Genomic DNA, 20,026 nt, shown 5'->3' on the forward strand with positions numbered 1-20,026 from the left:
TCCTGCCAGCGAGAACGGCCAGAATATTCCGGCCAACTTTCCTGAATCTCATAAGGGCATTTCATTGTTTCCCATTTTCCATTCCAACCATCCTAAACAACCTAAAGCCCTTTACAACCAATCAAGTAGTTTTAGAGTGTAAAGTTGTAATGTAAAAGATGCAGCTGCCAATTTGCACACAGTAAGATCCCACAAACAGCAAATACATATATGACCAGAGAATAAACTTTACTGATGTCGGTTTAGGGACAAACATTGACACTGGGGAAAACTCACCTGCTCTTCTTCAAAATCATGCTATGGAATCTTTTACATCCAACTGTCAGCAGACTGGGTCCCAGTTTGACAATTTATCCAAAAGATGGCATCTCAAACAGTGCAACTCACCCTCAGTAGAAACATAGAAAATAAGTGCAGGAGTAGGCCTTTCAGCCTTTTGACCCTGAAACACCATTCAATATGATCATGGCTGATCATGCACTTCCAGTATTCCACTTTCTCTCCATACTCCCTTGATCCCTTTAGCTGCAAGGGCTACATCCAGCTCCCTCTTGAACATATCAAATGAACTGGCCTCAACAGCTTTCTGAGGTAGAGAATTCCACAGGTTCGCAACTCTTGAGTGAAGAAGTTCTTCCTCATTTCAGTCCTGAATGGCTTACCCCTTATTCTTAGACTGTGATCCCTAGTTCTGGACTTCCCCAACATCGGGAACATTCTTCCCGCATCTAGCCTGTCCAATCCCACCAGGATTGTCAGTCCTTCCATTCCAGGAATCAGTTTGGTGAACCTTTGCTGGACTCCCTCAATATCAAGAATGACCTTCCTCAGACTAAGAGACCAAAACTACACACAATACTCAAGGTATGGCCTCACCAAGGCCCTGTATAACTGCAGCAAGACATCTTTACTGCTATACTCAAATCCTCTTGCTGTGAAGGTCAGCATGCCATTAGCTTTCCTCATCGCCTGCTGTACCTGCATACCAACCTTCAGTGACTGTTCCACCATGACACCCAGGTCACGTTGCAATTGCCCTTTTCCTAAACTGCCACCAGATAATAATCTTCCTTCCTGTTTTTGTCCCCAAAGTGGATAACCTCATGTTTATCCACATTATCTTGCATTTGCCAAGTATTTGCCCACTCAGCCAGCCTGTCCAAGCCACCCTGCAGCCTCTTAGCATCCTCCTCACAGCAAACACTGCTGCCCAGCTTAGTGTCATCTGCAAATTTGGAGATATTGTATTCAATTCCTTCGTCCAAATCATTAATGTATATTGTGAATAGCTGGGGTCCCAGCACTGAACTATCAGCCTAGATTATGCACTCAAGTCTCTGGACTGGAATGGGAGCCACCACCAACCTCCCAAGAGTGTCACCAACTGAGTGAGCCATAGCTAAAGTTGATCACAAACACAGCTGACTTTAAAGAAAAGCCATCCTTCTGCAATATAATGCTGCAGGCAGTCTTAAGCATACTGGCCCTCAGTGGAAGGAAATCCCATCCTCAAGAACTGCTGGCCAATCAGATTGTGTGGCAGCTCTTGCAGTCCTAGTAGCTGCAGAAGTCATAAAGAGGACAGCATGGAGTGAGGAGCAAGGTGAGTCTTTTGGCTTGGAATGGATTGGGCATCCTAGGCAGGAGGTTGAGGAGTGGGGTGGAGATCAGGTTTTGGAGGCCAGGGGGAGAAAGCACAAAGTTGGAGGGGGTGGGGGCACATTCCCCTGAAGGAAACATTCTTCCCCTCCCTCCTCTTCATCTCAAATGTTAAAAAAGTGGGCTTTCCACTCTTGGTGGCCTTCCAGTGCCCACCGTATTATGGCAGTGAAGGGGGAATGAGGCCATTAATTGGGCAGTCAAAGGCCTCATTAAGGGCAAGCAGCCTACTGGACACCTTACCCACCCACTGTATTATGGAGAATGGGTCAGGGGTGGATGGGAAGGCAGTGGATGTGCCATATGTCACATATCACCCCCCTACTTGAAACACGCACAGCAGGCAGCCATCATATTCACCCCCAGCTATCTTACCTAAAGTGAAATGAGGATTTAGGTTTTTCTTAATCCTCCGGCTTCATTCCTTTTTCTGATTTGTGTCACACACTGACGTGGGGGAAAGGTAATTTGTGCTCCACAGTAATTCAGTGCAACTCATTCATTATTCTTGCTTCCCTCACTATGGAGGATATAGCTCTTTCCTGCACCACTCATCCCCTCCACTATCTGTGCAGATTGGGAGATCACCATGTGGGGAACCTTGGAAGCAAATCCACATTATATCACTGTTGAGATCTGACACTTGGAATGCAGCAAAAGGTCTACACAGCAGGCTCGAGTTTGTCAATCTTCTCTTCCCGAAGTATACCAACAGCCTGTAGCACCTTACCTACGTGACAATTTTGCCATGTGGGAACATGACATCTGGGCAGGCTATTTGACTGTGCAGGAGAGGAGTGCCCAATGGCTTAATTATTCTTTGACAAAATATTGGCTATAGCTGTGGATTTGACTCCACCAACTTATATAAAAAGCACTCTAAAGTATTCCACATCATATTGCTTTTGTAAGCCCAGAGGAACCTCTTACTCTTACCTGATTTCACTGAACAGTGAATGTGAGCTTTTGACTCATAATAAACCCAGTCAAATCCAGCCTCCACAGCTAAGCGAGCCAGCATGCCATATTTTGTGCGATCCCTGTCAGATGTGGTGATGTCTACTGCTCGACCTTCGTAATGTAAGGATTCCTTTGAATGGTGCCCATCTTCATCCCAGCCCTCAGTCACTCGGAGCTTCACCCCTGGCCACTGGTTCATCACAGAGATTGCAAGTGAATTCACTTTATCCTTACAGCGCTGAAATTCAACAGAAATAAAGTATACTTGTTATTATTGGCATGGATTGCAAAACAAGGTGGTAGAGTCTCGGACTAGATGAGTTACTTTCAAACTTCAGTACTCAGACAAAGCAACAGGTCATTGTTCGAGACGAAACTTTGCAATAAATGGTCCCAGATTGTTTTCCTAGTTTGGAAATAGGCATCTGCACCATCACTCCACACCTGCCTCATCTCTTTTGCTGCTGAAACCCTGATCCGTGTCTTTGTTATCTCTAGACTTGACCACTCCAATGCACTCCTGGTTGGCCTCCCATCTTTCACCCTCCTTAAACTTGAGGCCATTCAAAAGCCTGTGGCCAGTGTCCGATCTCATAGCAAGTCCCATTCACCCATGAGCCCCATGGCTGCTCTTCCTACATTGGCTCCTGGTTAAGCAAGGCCTCAATTTTAAAATGCTCATACTTATTTTCAAATCCCACCATCACCTGGCCAATTCCCAATTTTCATCACATCATCATTGGCAGTCGTGCCTTCAGCCATCTAGGCCCGAAGATCTGCAATTCCTACCTCGCTTTCCTCCTTTGAGGAATTCCCTTAAGCCTACCTCTTTGACTAAACATTTGGTCATCTAACCTAATATCTCATTGCATGGCTCAGTGTCACATTTTAATTTGGAATGCCCCTGTGAAGTGCCTTGGAATGTTTTATTGCATTAAAAGGCACTAGAAAACTTGTTGCTGTAAATTCACATATTCAATCCTTGGTTTGTGCAGTTAGTTAATGTCAGCTAATGACAACAGAGACACTGTAATTGGTCTCCTTTGTAATGTCAGCTGGATGAGGGGAGGATATTGGGTGAAGGCAGATTTGGGCAGCAGTGGCACCCTGAATTGAAACACCCTCTAACACTCACCATTTCAGCCCAATATGGCCTGTTGCCACTTGGATGGGCTTATTTGGCAACTGTGGAACCATATTTCAGAATGAATGTTTGCCTTTGAAGAAAGAAATGGCAAGGGAAGAGAGCTATAAAAATATCTAAAGGAAAAAAAGTCACGTGGATGACAACAATGCTGTATGGGCCTAAATAATACTTTGCACACTATGTTTCAGACGAGAGGCAGAAAGCTACATTCAATATGGTAATAGCCAGATTGTCAAGTGCCCATTCTAAAACGCACAATTAGGTTGAACTCTCCCACTCTGAATGTCCTCAAAATGAGGTATTTTAATTCTAGTCATATGGGGAGTACAGTAGGATGAGAGAGGAATTGGCGAATGTTGATTGAGGGAGCGCGTTGGAAGGTAGGTCTGCTGAGGAACAGTGGAGGATCTTTAAGGAGATCTTTCTTGGTGCTCAGCAGAAATTTATTCCGATGGTTAAAAAGGATCGTAGGAGGAGAGATAATCAGACGTGGATAACAAAGGAGGTAAAGGAAAGTGTTAAATTAAAAGCGGATGCGTTTAGAGTAGCTAAGAGTAGTGGGCGAGAAGAGGATTGGGAGAGGTTTAAATGTCAACAAAGAATGACAAAGAAGTTGATAAAGAAGGGTAGGAGAAACTATGAAGCTGGGCTAGCACTTAATATAAAAAAGGATAGCAAGAGTTTTTATAAATATATAAAAAGGAAGAGGCTGGCTAGGGTGAACGTTGGACCCTTAGAGGATGAGAGGGGGGACTTAGTGGTAGGGGATGGGGAAATGGCTGAGGCCTTGAATAACTTTTTTGTTTCGGTCTTCACGGAGGAGGACGTGAATAATTTGCCGGGTGTTAGCGATGGAAAGATGGTAGGAGTGGAGGGCCTGAATGACATTATTGTTACTAGAGAGGCAGTGCTCGACAGACTGGAGGGACTGATTGTGGACAAGTCCCCAGGACCGGATGGAATGCATCCAAGGGTTCTGAAAGACATGGCGGAGGTGACAGTGGATGCCTTGGTGATTATTTTCCAAACGTCGCTGGATTCCGGGGAAGTGCCAGAAGATTGGAAAACGGCGAATGTTACGCCGTTGTTTAAGAAGGGTGGCAGGCAAAAGGCAGGGAATTATAGGCCGGTCAGCTATTTACCATTTATATAGATGATCTGGAGGAGGGAACCGAGTGTATGGTGTCGAAATTTGCTGATGACACCAAGATTGGTGGAACGGCAAATTGCGTGGAGGGTGTGGAGAGTCTACAGAAGGATCTAGATAGGCTGGGCGAATGGGCCAGGAAATGGCAAATGGAATTTAACGTTGGCAAGTGCGAGGTGGTCCACTTTGGTAGAAATAATGGTAGGAAGGATTATTACTTACGGGGCGAAAAACTGCAGCAGGCGACGGTGCAGAGGGACCTCGGGGTCCTTGTGCATGAGTTGCAAAAACCCAGCCTGCAGGTGCAGCAGGTGGTCAGGAAGGCGAATGGGATGCTGGCCTTCATAGCGAGGGGGATTGAATATAAAAGTAGGGAGGTCTTGCTGCGGCTGTATAGGGCATTGGTGAGGCCGCAACTGGAGTACTGTGTGCAGTTTTGGTCGCCGTATTTACGCAAGGATATTTTGGCCTTGGAGGGAGTGCAGAGGAGGTTTACTAGGCTGATGCTGGAGTTGAGGGGGTTGAACTATGAGGAGAGGCTGAATAAACTAGGCTTGTACTTGTTAGAGTTTAGAAGAATGAGGGGAGATCTCATTGAGACGTATAAGATGATGAATGGGATGGATAGGATAGAGGTGGAGAGGCTCTTCCCGCTCAGAAAGGACAGTAGGACTAGGGGGCACAGCCTCAAGATAAAGGGGGGGGGGGGCGGTTTAAAACGGAGTTGAGGAGGAACTTCTTCACTCAAAGGGTGGTGAATCTCTGGAATTCTCTGCTCGTTGAAGTGGTGGAGGCTGCCTCGCTAAATATTTTTAAGACGCGGGTTGATGGGTTTTTGATAAGCGAGGGGATTATGGGTTATGGGGAGAGGGCGGGAATGTGGAACTGAGACATGACAGATCAGCCATGATCTTATTGAATGGCAGGGCAGGCTCGAAGGGCTAGTTGGCCTACTCCTGCTCCTATTTCTTATGTTCTTATGTTCTTAGTTTAACGTCTGTTGTAGGTAAAATGTTAGAATCCGTGATCAAGGAGAAAATAGCGAGGCATCTTGAGGAGAATTGTTTGATAGAGCAGACGCAGCACAGTTTCGTTAAGGGGAAGTCATGTCTGACAAATTTATTGGAGTTCTATGAGGATGTGTCTAGGGCAGTGGATAGAGGAGAGCCGGTGGATGTGGTGTTTCTTGATTTTCAGAAGGCGTTTGATAAGGTGCCTCACAAGAGGTTATTACAGAAGGTCAGGGGGCATGGAGTTGGGGGTAGGGTGTTAGCGTGGATAGAGGATTGGCTGTCAAATAGGAGGCAGAGAGTGGGGGTCAATGGGTGCTATTCGGATTGGCGGTTGGTGACTAGTGGAGTGCCCCAGGGGTCGGTGCTGGGGCCTCAGCTATTTACCATTTATATAGATGATCTGGAGGAGGGAACCGAGTGTATGGTGTCGAAATTTGCTGATGACACCAAGATTGGTGGAACGGCAAATTGCGTGGAGGGTGTGGAGAGTCTGCAGAAGGATCTAGATAGGCTGGGCGAATGGACCAGGAACTGGCAAATGGAATTTAATGTTGGCAAATGTGAGGTTGTCCACTTTGGTAGGAATAATGGTAGGAAGGACTATTACTTACATGGCGAAAAACTGCAGCATGCGACGGTGCAGAGGGACCTCGGGGTCCTTGTGCAATAGTTGCAAAAACCCAGCCTGCAGGTGCAGCAGGTGGTCAGGAAGGCAAATGGGATGCTGGCCTTCATAGCGAGGGGGATTGAATATAAAAGTAGGAAGGTCTTGCTGCAGCTGTACAGGGCACTGGTGAGGCCGCAGCTGGAGTACTGCGTGCAGTTTTGGTCGCCGCACTTTGGCCTTGGAGGGAGTGCAGAGGAGGTTTACTAGGCTGATACCGGAGTTGAGGGGGTTGAGCTATGAGGAGAGGCTGAATAAACTAGGCTTGTACTCGTTAGAGTTTAGAAGAATGAGGGGAGATCTCATTGAGACGTATAAGATGATGAATGGGATGGATAGGATAGAGGTGGAGAGACTCTTCCCGCTCAAAAAAGACAGTAGGACTAGGGGGCACAGCCTCAAGATAAAGGGGGGGCAGTTTAGAACGGAGTTGAGGAGGAACTTCTTCACTCAAAGGGTGGTGAATCTCTGGAATTCTCTGCCCGTTGAAGTGGTGGAGGCTGCCTCGCTAAATATTTTTAAGAAGCAGGTTGATGGGTTTTTGATAAGAGAGGGGATTAAGGGTTATGGGGAGAGGGCGGGAAAGTGGAACTGAGCCACGACAGATCAGCCATGATCTTATTGAATGGCGGGGCAGGCTCGAAGGGCCAGATGGCCTACTCCTGCTCCTATTTCTTATGTTCTTATTTCTTATGTTCTTATGGATAAACCGGTCACTGGTGGGTGGTATCACCTTAAAACCTCAGACAGGTAACAGAAAAGCATTTTATCATCAGCTGGGCAGACTTTGAATGATGATTCTTAGTAAAGGATTCTACTCCTTTCTGTCTGTGAAAGAGGCAATTGAAACAGTTATCAACCCGAATGTATTTAAAATAGTGATAAAATGGATGGGGAGGGGAATGGGAAGAAATACAATTGCTTGGCAATTTGGTGGTAAATCAGGATTTTGATTTCAATATGAAATCTGTGCTCGAGATATTCCAACATTTTGAATATGTACAGATATGGTCACTGAGGCCCACCTTCCAACACTGACTTGCATCAGGAAGCCTTTAACCTTTACACAGACTATCAAAAGTTTGGATTATATTTTTTCTTTACTGTGACTGAAGATGCCATGTAAGCACCTAGTAGTACCACAGCACACTGGTGATTCAACACATTATATCAGGATTGCAGTTCTGATTCTCTCATATAAACTCCTATTACTGAGGATAGGAGATAAATGCCATATCCACATTAGGTAAGTTGGAGAGTGAGACACCATATCACTTCCCCAATAGTCAAGAAAACAACTAGTTGTTACCAGAACACTTAAAGATGCCAACTCATATCAGGTTGTGAATTCACAAATACTGGGTACCCACTAATACCTTACCCACAGAAGAGCCTAAAGAGGGAATCTTGGAAGACTATTCAATTGACTGGTTGAGGTGGGATGCACAATTGGGGTTTTATCAAAGCCAAGCACAATCTTGTACCTGTCCAACATTCACTTATGCACACCTTCCAGCAAGAGCCACAGGGAAAAAGAATTCTTCTGACTTTCTCAGCCAGGAGGAACAGAGGTCAGAGGTCATTTTTTACACATTAATTGCTTCCCCTGCAAAAGTTGGCTAATGTAGTATGAACTGGACATTGAAGTCATAATCTTCCCATCTGCATAGCTCAATACTTGACCAGATTAACCAAATCACCGAGGGAGATTAAAATACTGCACCCATAGAAACCCAACGAGCTTTCACTACAATATTACACCACGTACAGAATGACCCTTTGGTTGCACAGTTTGGCATTTCCCACCACTCAATATTTGTCAGGTGAAAAGAAATGATAGGAAGTTTAATAAATAAGGATGTTAGGACTTGAATTTATACAGTATCATCATACATTTCAAACTACCACAGTATTTCAAAGACGCCGTTGCAATTGCAAATGCAGCAGCTAGTCAATTTGCGCACAGCAAGAACTCACAAACAGCAATGAAATACATGACCATTTAGTCTGCTTTTTGAGGAAGAAATGCTGGCCTGAATACGAGGTGAATTAAAACAGAAAATGCTGGATAAACTCAGGAGGTCTGGCAGCATCTGTGGAGAGAGAAACATTTTGAGTCCATATAACCCATCTACAGAAGTGTTCAGTATTTTGCTTTTCTTGGAAGAGAATTGCTTGCTTTTCAGGGTTTTTAAATAGATAGGCAAAGGCTTCTTTTCAATATTTCATCCAAAGGGTGGTCCTTCAGATGGTAAAGCACCCCCTCAGTGTTCTCCCAGAATTGGATTAAATGCTCAGTGTGGCCTGAACACACAACCCTCTGACTGAACCCTCAGAGTGCTGCCAATTTAAGCATGCTGGGAAAAGGCAACTGCCCAAGATCAAATCCGGGCCTGAACTGGCAGGTGAATCGAGGAAAAAAAGCTGCCAAATATAAAATATTAGGAACTGCTTCTCCTGTTGCATTCTATTTCAAAGCCAAGTTTCACAGAGATATTCCTCTCCAAATAAGGATCGGTGTCTACTCGATCTAAATGTCTGTTAGATAATACACCTGGTGCATGACTGTATTAGAATCACAATCCATCATCAGATCCCATACACCAATCCAGTCTCTAGTTTAGAATAAGACCCACCCAATGCCACAATTCCTCAGTTGGAAGCATTTCAGGCTAAGCACGATGAAACGGAACTTAATAGGCAAGCTAGTCACACTCACAGCCAGGTGTGCAAGTTTCAAAAGGTGCAACAGGAGACGGAAACATTCATCGGATTAAAGTGGCAGAATGCCAGGTGTGCCTGACTTTGTTAGTTTGTTTAAAAATCTGAATTTAAAAAAATCCAAAGAAGCCTCAAGGGCTGCTACTTCCAGGCTGAAGAAAACGAAGCCCCTAGCTTTTTTAACCTGTTGAAAAAAACGAGAGTGATGTGAAACTGATTCCAGTTATTCATTATATTTCATTGCAAATTCATAATCCACTTTACTCATTCTCTCAGCATCTCCTTTCCTCTCCGAACAGAAGCACTGGCTGGAATTCCCCCACAGAGGATGAGGCGAGCCATTTGAATGTCCATTGATTTGGTAGGACTGGAAGATCCCACCGGCAGGAGGGGCCAGAAAATTCTAGCCACGATTTCTGTTCGGGTACTGGGACCCAAACTTCAGCCAAGTGACCACTCTTTAGTCATTATTCTAGACACGGAGGGAATGCCATCAGGTTCTTTGACTTGGTATTCGTGCCAAGACCAATTTCTCCTTGCCCAATACCCACTCATATGCTTGTCCTGGCAGGAGTCAGCAGACAGTGATGAGCAGCAAAAACCAGGATTGAATTTCTGTCCTACAACCCCCCGACTCCTTAGCCCAGGAATGCAGAAGTCAATTGCAGTAGCCTTGCACAAATGGTTCAAACAATTCACAGTCCAGACATAAAAGAATGAGACTTTCCTGGTTTGCATGATTCAGTATCACAACGAACAGCATGTTTACCAACAGGAAAACATTTTAAAGTTAATTTTCTCCTGATAGTTCCACAGGCACCTCCCAGTTCCTCAGGCTCAGGTGGATGTTCTTTATATGAGCTCGGACAGGGAGTGGCAGCAGGTTTTGACCTTAGGGGACAGAACTAAATCTGATTCCATCACTCAGGAAGAAACATTTCTGTGCTTACTAATTTTAGTGACAATGTAGATGATATCTATGTGTGTTCCTCCCTGCTCAAAAATATTCAAAAAGATTGTTGAAAGGTGGGTAGGGAGGGGAGCCTCATTTTTTGATTGGCAAAGCCTTGTTAAAGATTTATAATAAACTTGTGCACCATTCTGCAGCTTCAGGGTGAAATTGAAAAGTAATATTTCACTTCACGTTAGACGTGGCTTCAGAGAACTTAATAAAAGAGCAATAGTTGAAAAAAACACAGCAGTGGCAGAATTGAACAATGCACCTTTCTGCCCAAGATCATAGGTGTGCCAGCCCCGTTACAATAGAGGAGGAAAGGGTAGGTCAACAGTGCAGAGGAGGGGCACAACTCAAAAGGTGACCCTTGGTCATCAAGTGTAGTACACGACAGTTATCTACCCAATCCTGACCAAGCTCATTGACCAGAGAGGCTGTAACAGAATGGACCACCTAGCCCAGGAAGACCTGAAGAACAGATAACTATCTGCAATGCACCACCACTGGTTACGTCAAAAGACACCTCCAATATCACAAACCCTGTCAGCTATTTTTGTTCTAGTTTTCAGCTTTTTTAAAAAAATGCATAATTAAATAATGAGACTGCAACTTGCTGATAGTGAAGGAATTTTATTCAAGTTGTGCAGTAGTAGTGTATTTGCCGTTTGTGTGTCATGAGCATCTCCCTGCGACTTGTCAATGCACCTTACTGCCAAGTGCTCCCACAGTTGATGGATTTGAATTGGTGAGTGGCTATGTAGCCAACTAGTGAGTGAAGAGCATATAGAAAGTTCGCTAACTGTATCTGTGACTAACGCCCTGCAGAAATGCCAAGGGTCTTGCCATAGTCACTGTCAGAGATTATGCCCATGGTTACACAATAGCACACAACTGCCACCAATATGAGTTCCAATCAATTCCTGTGTGCTACTCCACAAATATCACTGGTGGAGTGCATCTTCTCACGATGCCCACTGATCTCTGTGAGTGTAGAACATTGAGCATCTATGAAAGTCTTAGAATTTTTTGTTATGGTCACTTTGATCTATTCACTTTGAAAGTGGAAGTTAGTTACGACTGCACCTTGGGAATTTGGGCTATAAAGCCTCCGTAGTGGGAATGGGAGATTTCATGACCAGATGTCAATCCTGCAAACACCATTGGTTTTGCCGTTATCCAATGTCGGACTGCAGTGTATACAACATGCTCCACGACATACATGGAACATGGTGCCATCTATCTGGGGGAAGGGGGTGTTGGATGTTCCACACAACCCAAACCATCTTCCAATGTAGTGTGTGAGGAAACAAGTTAGTCCACAATGCAAGGCTCTGCTGTTTGAAGTCAGGCCTACTAAAGGTCTGCATCCCATACAACTCCATAGGGGCACAAAGTATGTTAATCCTGCATCCTGTGCCAGCTGGCTCCTCAACCTCTGCTATCCATCCTTCACCAGTCCCTTTTGCTTGCTGACCAGTATCATTGCCTACGCCTCCTGCAGTTGGTATACTTGTGCTGATATCCATTTCAGTTGGGGGTGACGACAATGCTTATGCTTGTAGTGCTCTTCTGGTGCAGTTGGTTATCCATGTGTTCTGTGGACAGAGCTGTATGCACAGATCCAGTTGCGTACTATTTTGCCATTGCATGCACTATTATGCACTTGTGCAGAATTAGTGCTGATGTACACGTTGATGTAACACATGGTGCAATCACAGAGTATGATTAATACAGTACATACCAGCAGTTCTGCGCTCCCCTCCAATCTCCACAGTCCCAACTCTCCCTCCCGAATAAATCAACCATAGCTTCCTCATATGGAGTGAGTTCCTGAATGTCTGGGTCCATCACTTGTTCGAATTCATGCCCTTCGGGTAAATGCCAGTTTTGCCTTTAAAACAAAAGAGCAGTGGGGATTGAGTCAGGATAATTTGGCCTATGGAAGTTCCTTCCTGCAATACATAGTCTCTCTGCCCACCCCCAACATGGCATGTTTCATGCAATTTGCATAACACTACAATTTTTGGTTCTTAAAGCATTACTCGCAGCATCCATGCTAACATTTCTCTGAGCCTGTACAGTTTAGATATTTAACTACTCTCCTTCAGTTCCATATACATTCTGCGCTGTTATTTGACAGTAATATTGATGCCTTACCTTTGTGCTTTTCTTTTAAACCAGGCAGCTTCTTCCAGACCTTCAGCTAGGTCCTCAGTTGTTGAGAAAACGTTCACTTTGGCAGTGATAGTATTGCAACACTTGGCGCCTTCTTTGCATGTTTAGGAGCTGGCCTCTCCCATCAGTAATGTGCTTGCATCTTTCCATGACTGAGCTTACCAGCACTTGTCAAGCCTCATCGTTAAATTGACTTTATCATCCCTGTTGGCGTTCAGGCATTTCATCAAAAATTGCGCACTGCAAAGCTAGTCATTGGTGCAAATGGAGATGCATTCGAAAGCTGCACATCTCCACAGTTCCTTGAGCAGCTTAGTAACTTGAGGAAAAGACAAGCTTCTTTTTTAATAAAAGGAGCAAAATCAGGCCCGGTGTCTATACATGTACTTTCTAGTGGAACTAGAGGAATGAGAAACAGAAACTTCTGCTGATGACCAGTTTTGGGCCAGAGGCACTGCAATAAGTTGGAGACATTGTAATAAGTTGAAGATTCTCTGATGCTTCAGCTAACTCAACCCGGAAGCTTTCCTAGTCTACATAACACAGCAGGATGCACCAAAATGTGGCATTTTTAAAGATTATTTCCTCCCATTTCTCAGGTGTTGCCACAACACATCAACTCTTCAATCAACAGGACGGTGAAAATGTTTCCTTCCATCTTACTCCAGTGGTACTCTGCTCCTGAATCAACACAGAATCCTGAAAATACAGGAGTGCAGTCCCGCTTGGCTTCACCTTCTGATTTTTTCCCCAACTCTCTGCATGGGGACATCTGACCATGATTTGAGAGATTGTGAGCACATTCACATATTCTATCCTTCTAGATTGTTTTAGAGCATTTGCACCGTGTTACTGCATTTGCTGAATTCTTCCTATTGTTCCCTGCATACGTGGATTTAAGATTAAAACGTAACTCCACATAGCCTCAAGCTTTGCAATTAATTAACCTCAATTATCTGTCCGGTGTGCTCAATTACCCTCAACTAGTTACAAATGAGGTGTTAATTGCTAATTTTAAACATAAAGTTGCTTAACCCATTCCTTCCAATGTCACCAATACAAATTGCTTTTCTTTTATGGTGAGAGATACTGATGAACAACTTCTTCATTCATACAAACAGATTTTGCTTTGAAAAAAGTGCATTCTTGGTTGACATTAATTAGAATATCAGCGTTTTCCAAATCAGAATTGTTTTAAATTGTTACTTCTTTTCAATTACAAATCTAGTTGTGTCGGAAACATATGGATTAATTTGCTCATCTCATAAGATTCACCACATCGACCGTAAAATATTTGTCCCTGCATCAATGATGAGGGGCCATTAATTTAAAATTATTATTTAGACATTGAGGATCACAGAATTGTTATGGCTCAGAAGAAGGCCATTCAGCCCATTCTGCACCGACTCTTCAAATGAACATTTCACTGGGTGCCATTCTCCTGCCTTTTCATTGGAATCCTGCAGATTGCTTCTTTTCAAATAATAATCTAACGCCCTCTTCAATGTGTTGATTGAACCTGCCTCTGCCACACTCTGTCAATGCATTCTAGACCCCAGCCACTCGCCGCATGAAAATGCTTTTTTCCCTCAGGTCGTTTTTGCTTTTATCAATTATTTTAAATCTGTGCCTCTTGTTCTCAATCCTTTCATGAGTGGGAACAGTTTCCCCTGACTATTGTGTCCAGACCCCTCATCATTTTTGAATGCTTCGTTCACGTCTCCTCTCAGTCTTCTTTTCTCCAAAGAAAAAGTCCCAACTTCTCCAATCTATCATACCTGAAGTTTCTTATCCCTGGAACCATTCTCAGAAACCACTTCTGCACTCTCTCCAATGCTTTCACATCCTTCCTAAAATCAATGCCCAGAACTCCAGCTGAGGTCTAACTACTGTCTTATACAAGTAGTTCTGTAAGAAGTCTTACAACATCAGGTTAAAGTCCAACAGATTCAATTGGTAGTAAAAGCCACTAGCTTTCGGGGCTCTGCCCCTTCGTCAGATGAGTGGGGAGTTTGGATCACAAACAGGACATATAAAGACACACACTCAGTTTACAGAATACTGATTAGAAAGTGAGTCTTTACAGCTAATCAAGTCTTAAAGGTGCAGATATTGTGAGTGGAGATAGCATTAGGCATTGGTTAAGGAGATGTGTATTGTCTCCAGACAGGACAGTAGATGAGATGTTGCAAGCCCAGGCAAGTCATGGGGGTTACAAATAGTGTGACATGAACCCAAGATCCCGATTGAGGCCATCCTCATATGGGTGGAACTTGGCTATCAGTCTCTGTTCAGCAACGCTGCGCTGTCGTGTGTCGCGAAGGCCGCACTGGAGAACGCTTACCCGAAGATCAGAGGCCGAATGCCCATGACCCGCTGAAGTGTTCACCAACAGGAAGAGAACAGTCTTGCCTGGTGATAGTCGAGTGGTGTTCGTTCATCCGTTGTCGTAGCGTCTGCATGGTCTCCCCAATGTACCATGCCTTGGGACATCCTTTCCCGCAGCGTATCAGGTAGACAACGTTGGCCGAGTTGCAAGAGTATGTACCGTGTACCTGGTGGCTGGTGTTCTCACGTGAGATGATGGCATCCGTGTCGATGATCCGGCATGTCTTGCAGAGGTTGCTGTGGCAGGGTTGTGTGGTGTTGTGGTCACTGTTCTCCTGAAGGCTGGGTAGTTTGCTGTGGACAATAGTCTGTTTGAGGTTGTGCAGTTATTTGAAGGCAAGAAGTGGGGCTGTGGGGATGGCCCTGGCGAGATGTTCGTCTTCATCAATGACATGTTGAAGACTCCGGAGAAGATGTCATAGCTTCTCCGCTCCGGGGAAGTACTGGACGATGAAGGGTACTCTGTCCACCATGTCCCATGTTTGTCTTCTGAGGAGGTCAGTGCAGTTTTTCGCTGTGGTGCATCAGAACTGTCAATCGATGAGTCAAGCACCATATCCTGTTCTTATAAGGGCATCTTTCAGATACATCGATAACATTTTCTTCCTTTGAACTCATGGTGAACAATCACTGAAACAACTATATGATGATATCAACAAGTTCCATCCCACCATCAGACTCACCATGAACTACTCTCCAGAATCAGTTGCATTCTTGGACACACGCATCTCCATTAAGGACAGTCACTTCAGCACCTCACTGTACCGCAAGCCCACAGATAACCTCACGATGCTCCACTTCTCCAGCTTCCACCTTAAACACGTTAAAGAAGCCATCCCCTAAGGACAAGCCTTCCGTATACACAGGATCTGCTCAGATGAGGAGGATCGCAACAGACACCTCCAGACACTGAAAGATGCCCTCATAAGAACAAGATATGGCGCTCGACTCATCAATCGAAAGTTCCCATGCGCCACAGCGAAAAACCACACCGACCTCCTCAGAAGAGAAACGCGGGACATGGTGGACAGAGTACCCTTCGTCGTCCAGTACTTCCCCGGAGCGGAGAAGCTACGACATCTTCTCTGGAGTCGTCAACATGTCATTGATGAAGACGAACATCTCGCCAAGGCCATCCCCACACCCCCGCTTCTTGCCTTCAAATAACTGCACAACCTCAAACAGACTATTGTCCGCAGCAAACTACCCAGCCTTCAGGTGACCAGGACACTACACAACCTTGTCACAGCAACCTCTGCAAGACATGCCAGATCATCAACATGGATGCCATCATCTCACGTGAGAACACCGTCCACCAGGTACATGGGACATCCTCTTGCAACTTGGCCAACGTTGTCTACCTGATACACTGCAGGAAAGGATGTCCTGGGGCATGGTACATCAGGGAGACCATGCAGACACTACGACAATGGATGAATGAACATAGTCCGACAATCACCAGGCAAGACTGTTCTCTTCCTGTTGGCGAACACTTTAGTGGTCACGGGCATTCGGCCTCTGATCTTCGGGGAAGCGTCCTCCAAGGCGGCCTTCATGACACATGACAGCGCAGAGTCACTGAGCAGAGACTGATTGCCAAGTTCCACACACGAGGATGGTCTCAACCAGGATCTTGGGTTCATGTCACACTATTTGTAACCCCCATGACTTGCCTGGGCTTGCAAAATCTCACTTACTGTACTGTCTGGAGACAATACACATCTCTTTAACCTGTGCTTAATGTTATCTCCACTCACATTGTCTGCACCTTTAAGACTTGATTAGCTGTAAAGCCTCGCATTCTAATCAATATTCTGTAAACTTAGTGTGTGCCTTTATATGTCCTGTTTGTGATCAGAACTCCCCACTCACCTGACGAAGGGGCAGAGCCTCGAAAGCTAGTGGCGTTTGCTACCAAATGAACCTTTTGGACTTTAACCTGGTATTGTGAGACTTCTTATTGTGTTTACCCCAGTCCAACGCCGGCATCTCCACATCATTATACAAGTTCAACATAACCTCCTTGCTCTTGTACTCTAAGCTCCTGTTAATAAAGCCTAGGATACTGTATGTTTCATTAACCACTCTCAATCTGTCCTGCCACCTTCAATGATCTATGCACATATACACCTAGGTCCCTTTGCTCCTGCACCTGTGTGAGATTTGTACCCTTCATTCTATACTCCACCCTATGTTTTTCCTACCAAAATGTATTAGCTCACATTTCTCCACATCGAACATTGTCTGCCACATTTCCGTCCATTCCAACAGCTCTTATATATATCCTTTTGAAATGTTATACTTTCCTCCTCATAGTTTACAATACTTCCAAATTTTGTACCGTTAAAATGACAGTCCAACAGGAACAGCAGTAGAAAGGTATTTTGAGATTCATTGGAACATGCAGTGGTTTGGACAGAGACCAATGCATCAATAAAAAGAAAAATGGATAAGTATTTGAACAAGAAGGTACAGGGCTATGGGGAGGCAGTGGGGGAGTGAAATTAGTTTTTAATTATTTAATAAAGAGATGGCACAGACATTGCGGTTAGAATGGCCTCTTTATGTGCTGTAAACTTCCATTTGTTGCAGATAAGTCTCCATCATTTCTTTTCATGATTTTCTGCCCTTAGAGAAATTACCCATGCTGTTGTATGACTCCATTGTTCCTGGCCACCTTCCAGCACCTTCGCAAAGCAGTCATTCTTTTTGTTTGATCCAATGTAGTAAGTTCTGGTAGAATATTCTACAATGGTTGATATTGCAGATGAGTCTAATCCTGTCCTTACGGCCAGACATTATGGAGTATTGATCACCACATGGTAATCAGGAGCAGGAACCTTGCCTGATTTCCTGCTCCTACTCTTCCAAATCCAGGAACTGTTGCCTGGAACTGTTTTTCCTCCCAGTTTTTATTTCTTTCTCCTCCTCCTGAAGGCACTGACTCACATTGGAACTGTTCCATGGGCACCGACCACTTTCCAGTACCTTGTCCCAAATGGCCATTCGATCACGAACAGTAGTCATGTGCCTTCCAGGGACAGAGGCCAACTGCAATGCCACCACCTCTGTCATAGTCAAAATCCAACTGAACTTCATCTGTGTTCATCTGTTAACACAGGTGAAGGATGGAACCTGTGGACCTTTTTGATCTGAATGAGTCAGCAACGAACCACACGATGCATTAACCCACTGAGTCAACTGAAGTAAAAATAGAAAATGCTGGAAATGCACAGCAGGTCTGTCAGCATCTAAGAAAAAAGAAGAAAAACTTGCATTTATAAAATGCTTCATCATATGACTAAGAAATGTCTCTGTCTCACATACAATGAACTACTTTGAAGCACAATGATTGATATTATGCAAAGCTATTTTGCGCACAGAAAGATTCCAAGAATAGCAATAAGATACAAAGGTTTTGTGGTGTTGGTTGAAGGAGAAATGGATAGCCAGGGTAATCCCCCACTTCTTTTCCAAATAGAGCCAGGACATCTTTTACATTTAGCCCAGTGGGCAGACAAGGAGCTTGAAGGTGCAGCACTCCCTCACGACTGAACTGAAGACACAGGCTTAGATTATTTGTTCAAGTACTGGAATTAAAATCACAACCTTCTGATTGAGAGGCAAACCGCCAACAACTGAGCGAAGATTCACATCTGATAGAGAATGAGAAGTTGATGTTTCAGGTAGGATCTGGCAACTGCCTTTTCTTTGAAGCGGAAGCATGGCAGGGGACTAAACTGCTTATAATACAGTTCAGGATCAGTCTGCTAAACAGACCTACAATATCCTCTGGAATGTTCCTCAGAAATCTCTCTGGGATATCACTAGAACATCGAAATAAAATGTACTTGGGACTTAGTGAAGCAGTACTTCAAATGCAGTATTTTTAGGATACCCAAGATGATGTTCAGAATTGCCCCACCACCACTACCAGCAAGAACAAAGAATATGGCACTCAGCCAAAACTCCATTTACTGCAGCGGGACTGGAAAATCCCAGCCGCAGGTGAGATCGGAGTATTCCAGTTGATAATTTTGTTTTAAAAACTAGTTTTGTGCTAATAGAGTGCCTCTAGAATAGTTCTGTAATTGCATCTGTCATTTACGCCCAGAAATCACTGCAAGAGATCAATAGTCATCAAACATTTTGATTTTAAAGTGGACAGTTTTAATTGCTGTTGGAGTTTCTTTTTAAAATCAAGTTCCTCTTGATTTAAAAAAAATGTATCTATTTAAACTTTTGTGGCTTATGTTAACCATAGAACAGTATAGAAAGAATACATAATGACTCCAGTGCTAATCATTCCTTGTTAACCTCTGTAAATCAATGAGGGCATTAACTTTGGGGCCTAGACAAGGTCAAGATACTCTGCATGATCAGCTTTGTTAGCAGAAACTAATGTCACTGCTTCCTGACACCATAAGCAGTCTGTGGTCATTCAACCTGACCAGAAAACTGAACTGTTGCCTCCAGGTATCCTTAATAACCCACAGTCAGTGGACCTTATTCTTTACTTTAGACTTTCAATCCACTGGGATTACCAAGCCCACACCCAAACCTTTTGTGCTCCATCACATCTACATTGCCTCAAGGGACTGAAGCAAACCTATATGATGGACCTTGTCAGTAAGTGTCTGGGTCACATACGTCCTCTAACAATACGTTGATTTCTGACTGTATTTGATGCATTTTGAAATAAATATTTTATGAAATGTGAAGTGAAATACTAAATGGAATGGAAAGGTCAGTGGAATAAAAAAAGGTTAATCTGAGTGCTGTTTCAGGTTAATGTATGACTGCAGGATGTTGGGAGATCTGTACCAATTGATAAAAGGCATGTTCGGGACAGGAAGTGCTTTAAAAGCATGAATGAGAAGCACCTGGAATGGTTTCTAAGTCATTTAGTGGAAGCAACAACTCAAGTCATTCAAGTTAGATACTGTGATCGGATTCAGATACAGAAAATGCTGGACAATCTCAGCAGGTCTGACAGCATCTGAGGAGAGAGAATCGAGCCAGCATTTTGAGTCTGGATGACCCGTCGTTAGAGCTGTGATCAGATTGTAAGCTTAAATGAAAGGGTGAGCTCGATGGCCCCATATATGTCTTAACAAGAGCTTTTAATAACCTTTGATAAAATTAAAATGGTCAGTACTTCACATCCAGACCAGAAGAGATTGCAGCATTCAGCAAA

The 20,026-nt window shown here is 44.1% G+C and overlaps 1 protein-coding gene across 1 annotated transcript in view; it reads right to left on the reverse strand.

The window, feature by feature from the left end:
• Positions 1-20,026, reverse strand: part of LOC145361836 (sonic hedgehog protein-like) — a 111,210-nt gene that overhangs the window by 34,564 nt on the left and 56,620 nt on the right. The window contains exon 2 of the mRNA XM_080217786.1: positions 2,596-2,857. Coding sequence (XP_080073912.1) covers positions 2,596-2,857 — 262 coding nt within the window. The remainder of the gene's footprint in view (positions 1-2,595; positions 2,858-20,026) is intronic.

This window comes from Carcharhinus amblyrhynchos, chromosome X (assembly GCF_965287045.1).
Source record: "Carcharhinus amblyrhynchos chromosome X, sCarAmb.v2.hapA, whole genome shotgun sequence".
Classification (NCBI taxonomy): Eukaryota; Metazoa; Chordata; class Chondrichthyes; order Carcharhiniformes; family Carcharhinidae; genus Carcharhinus; species Carcharhinus amblyrhynchos.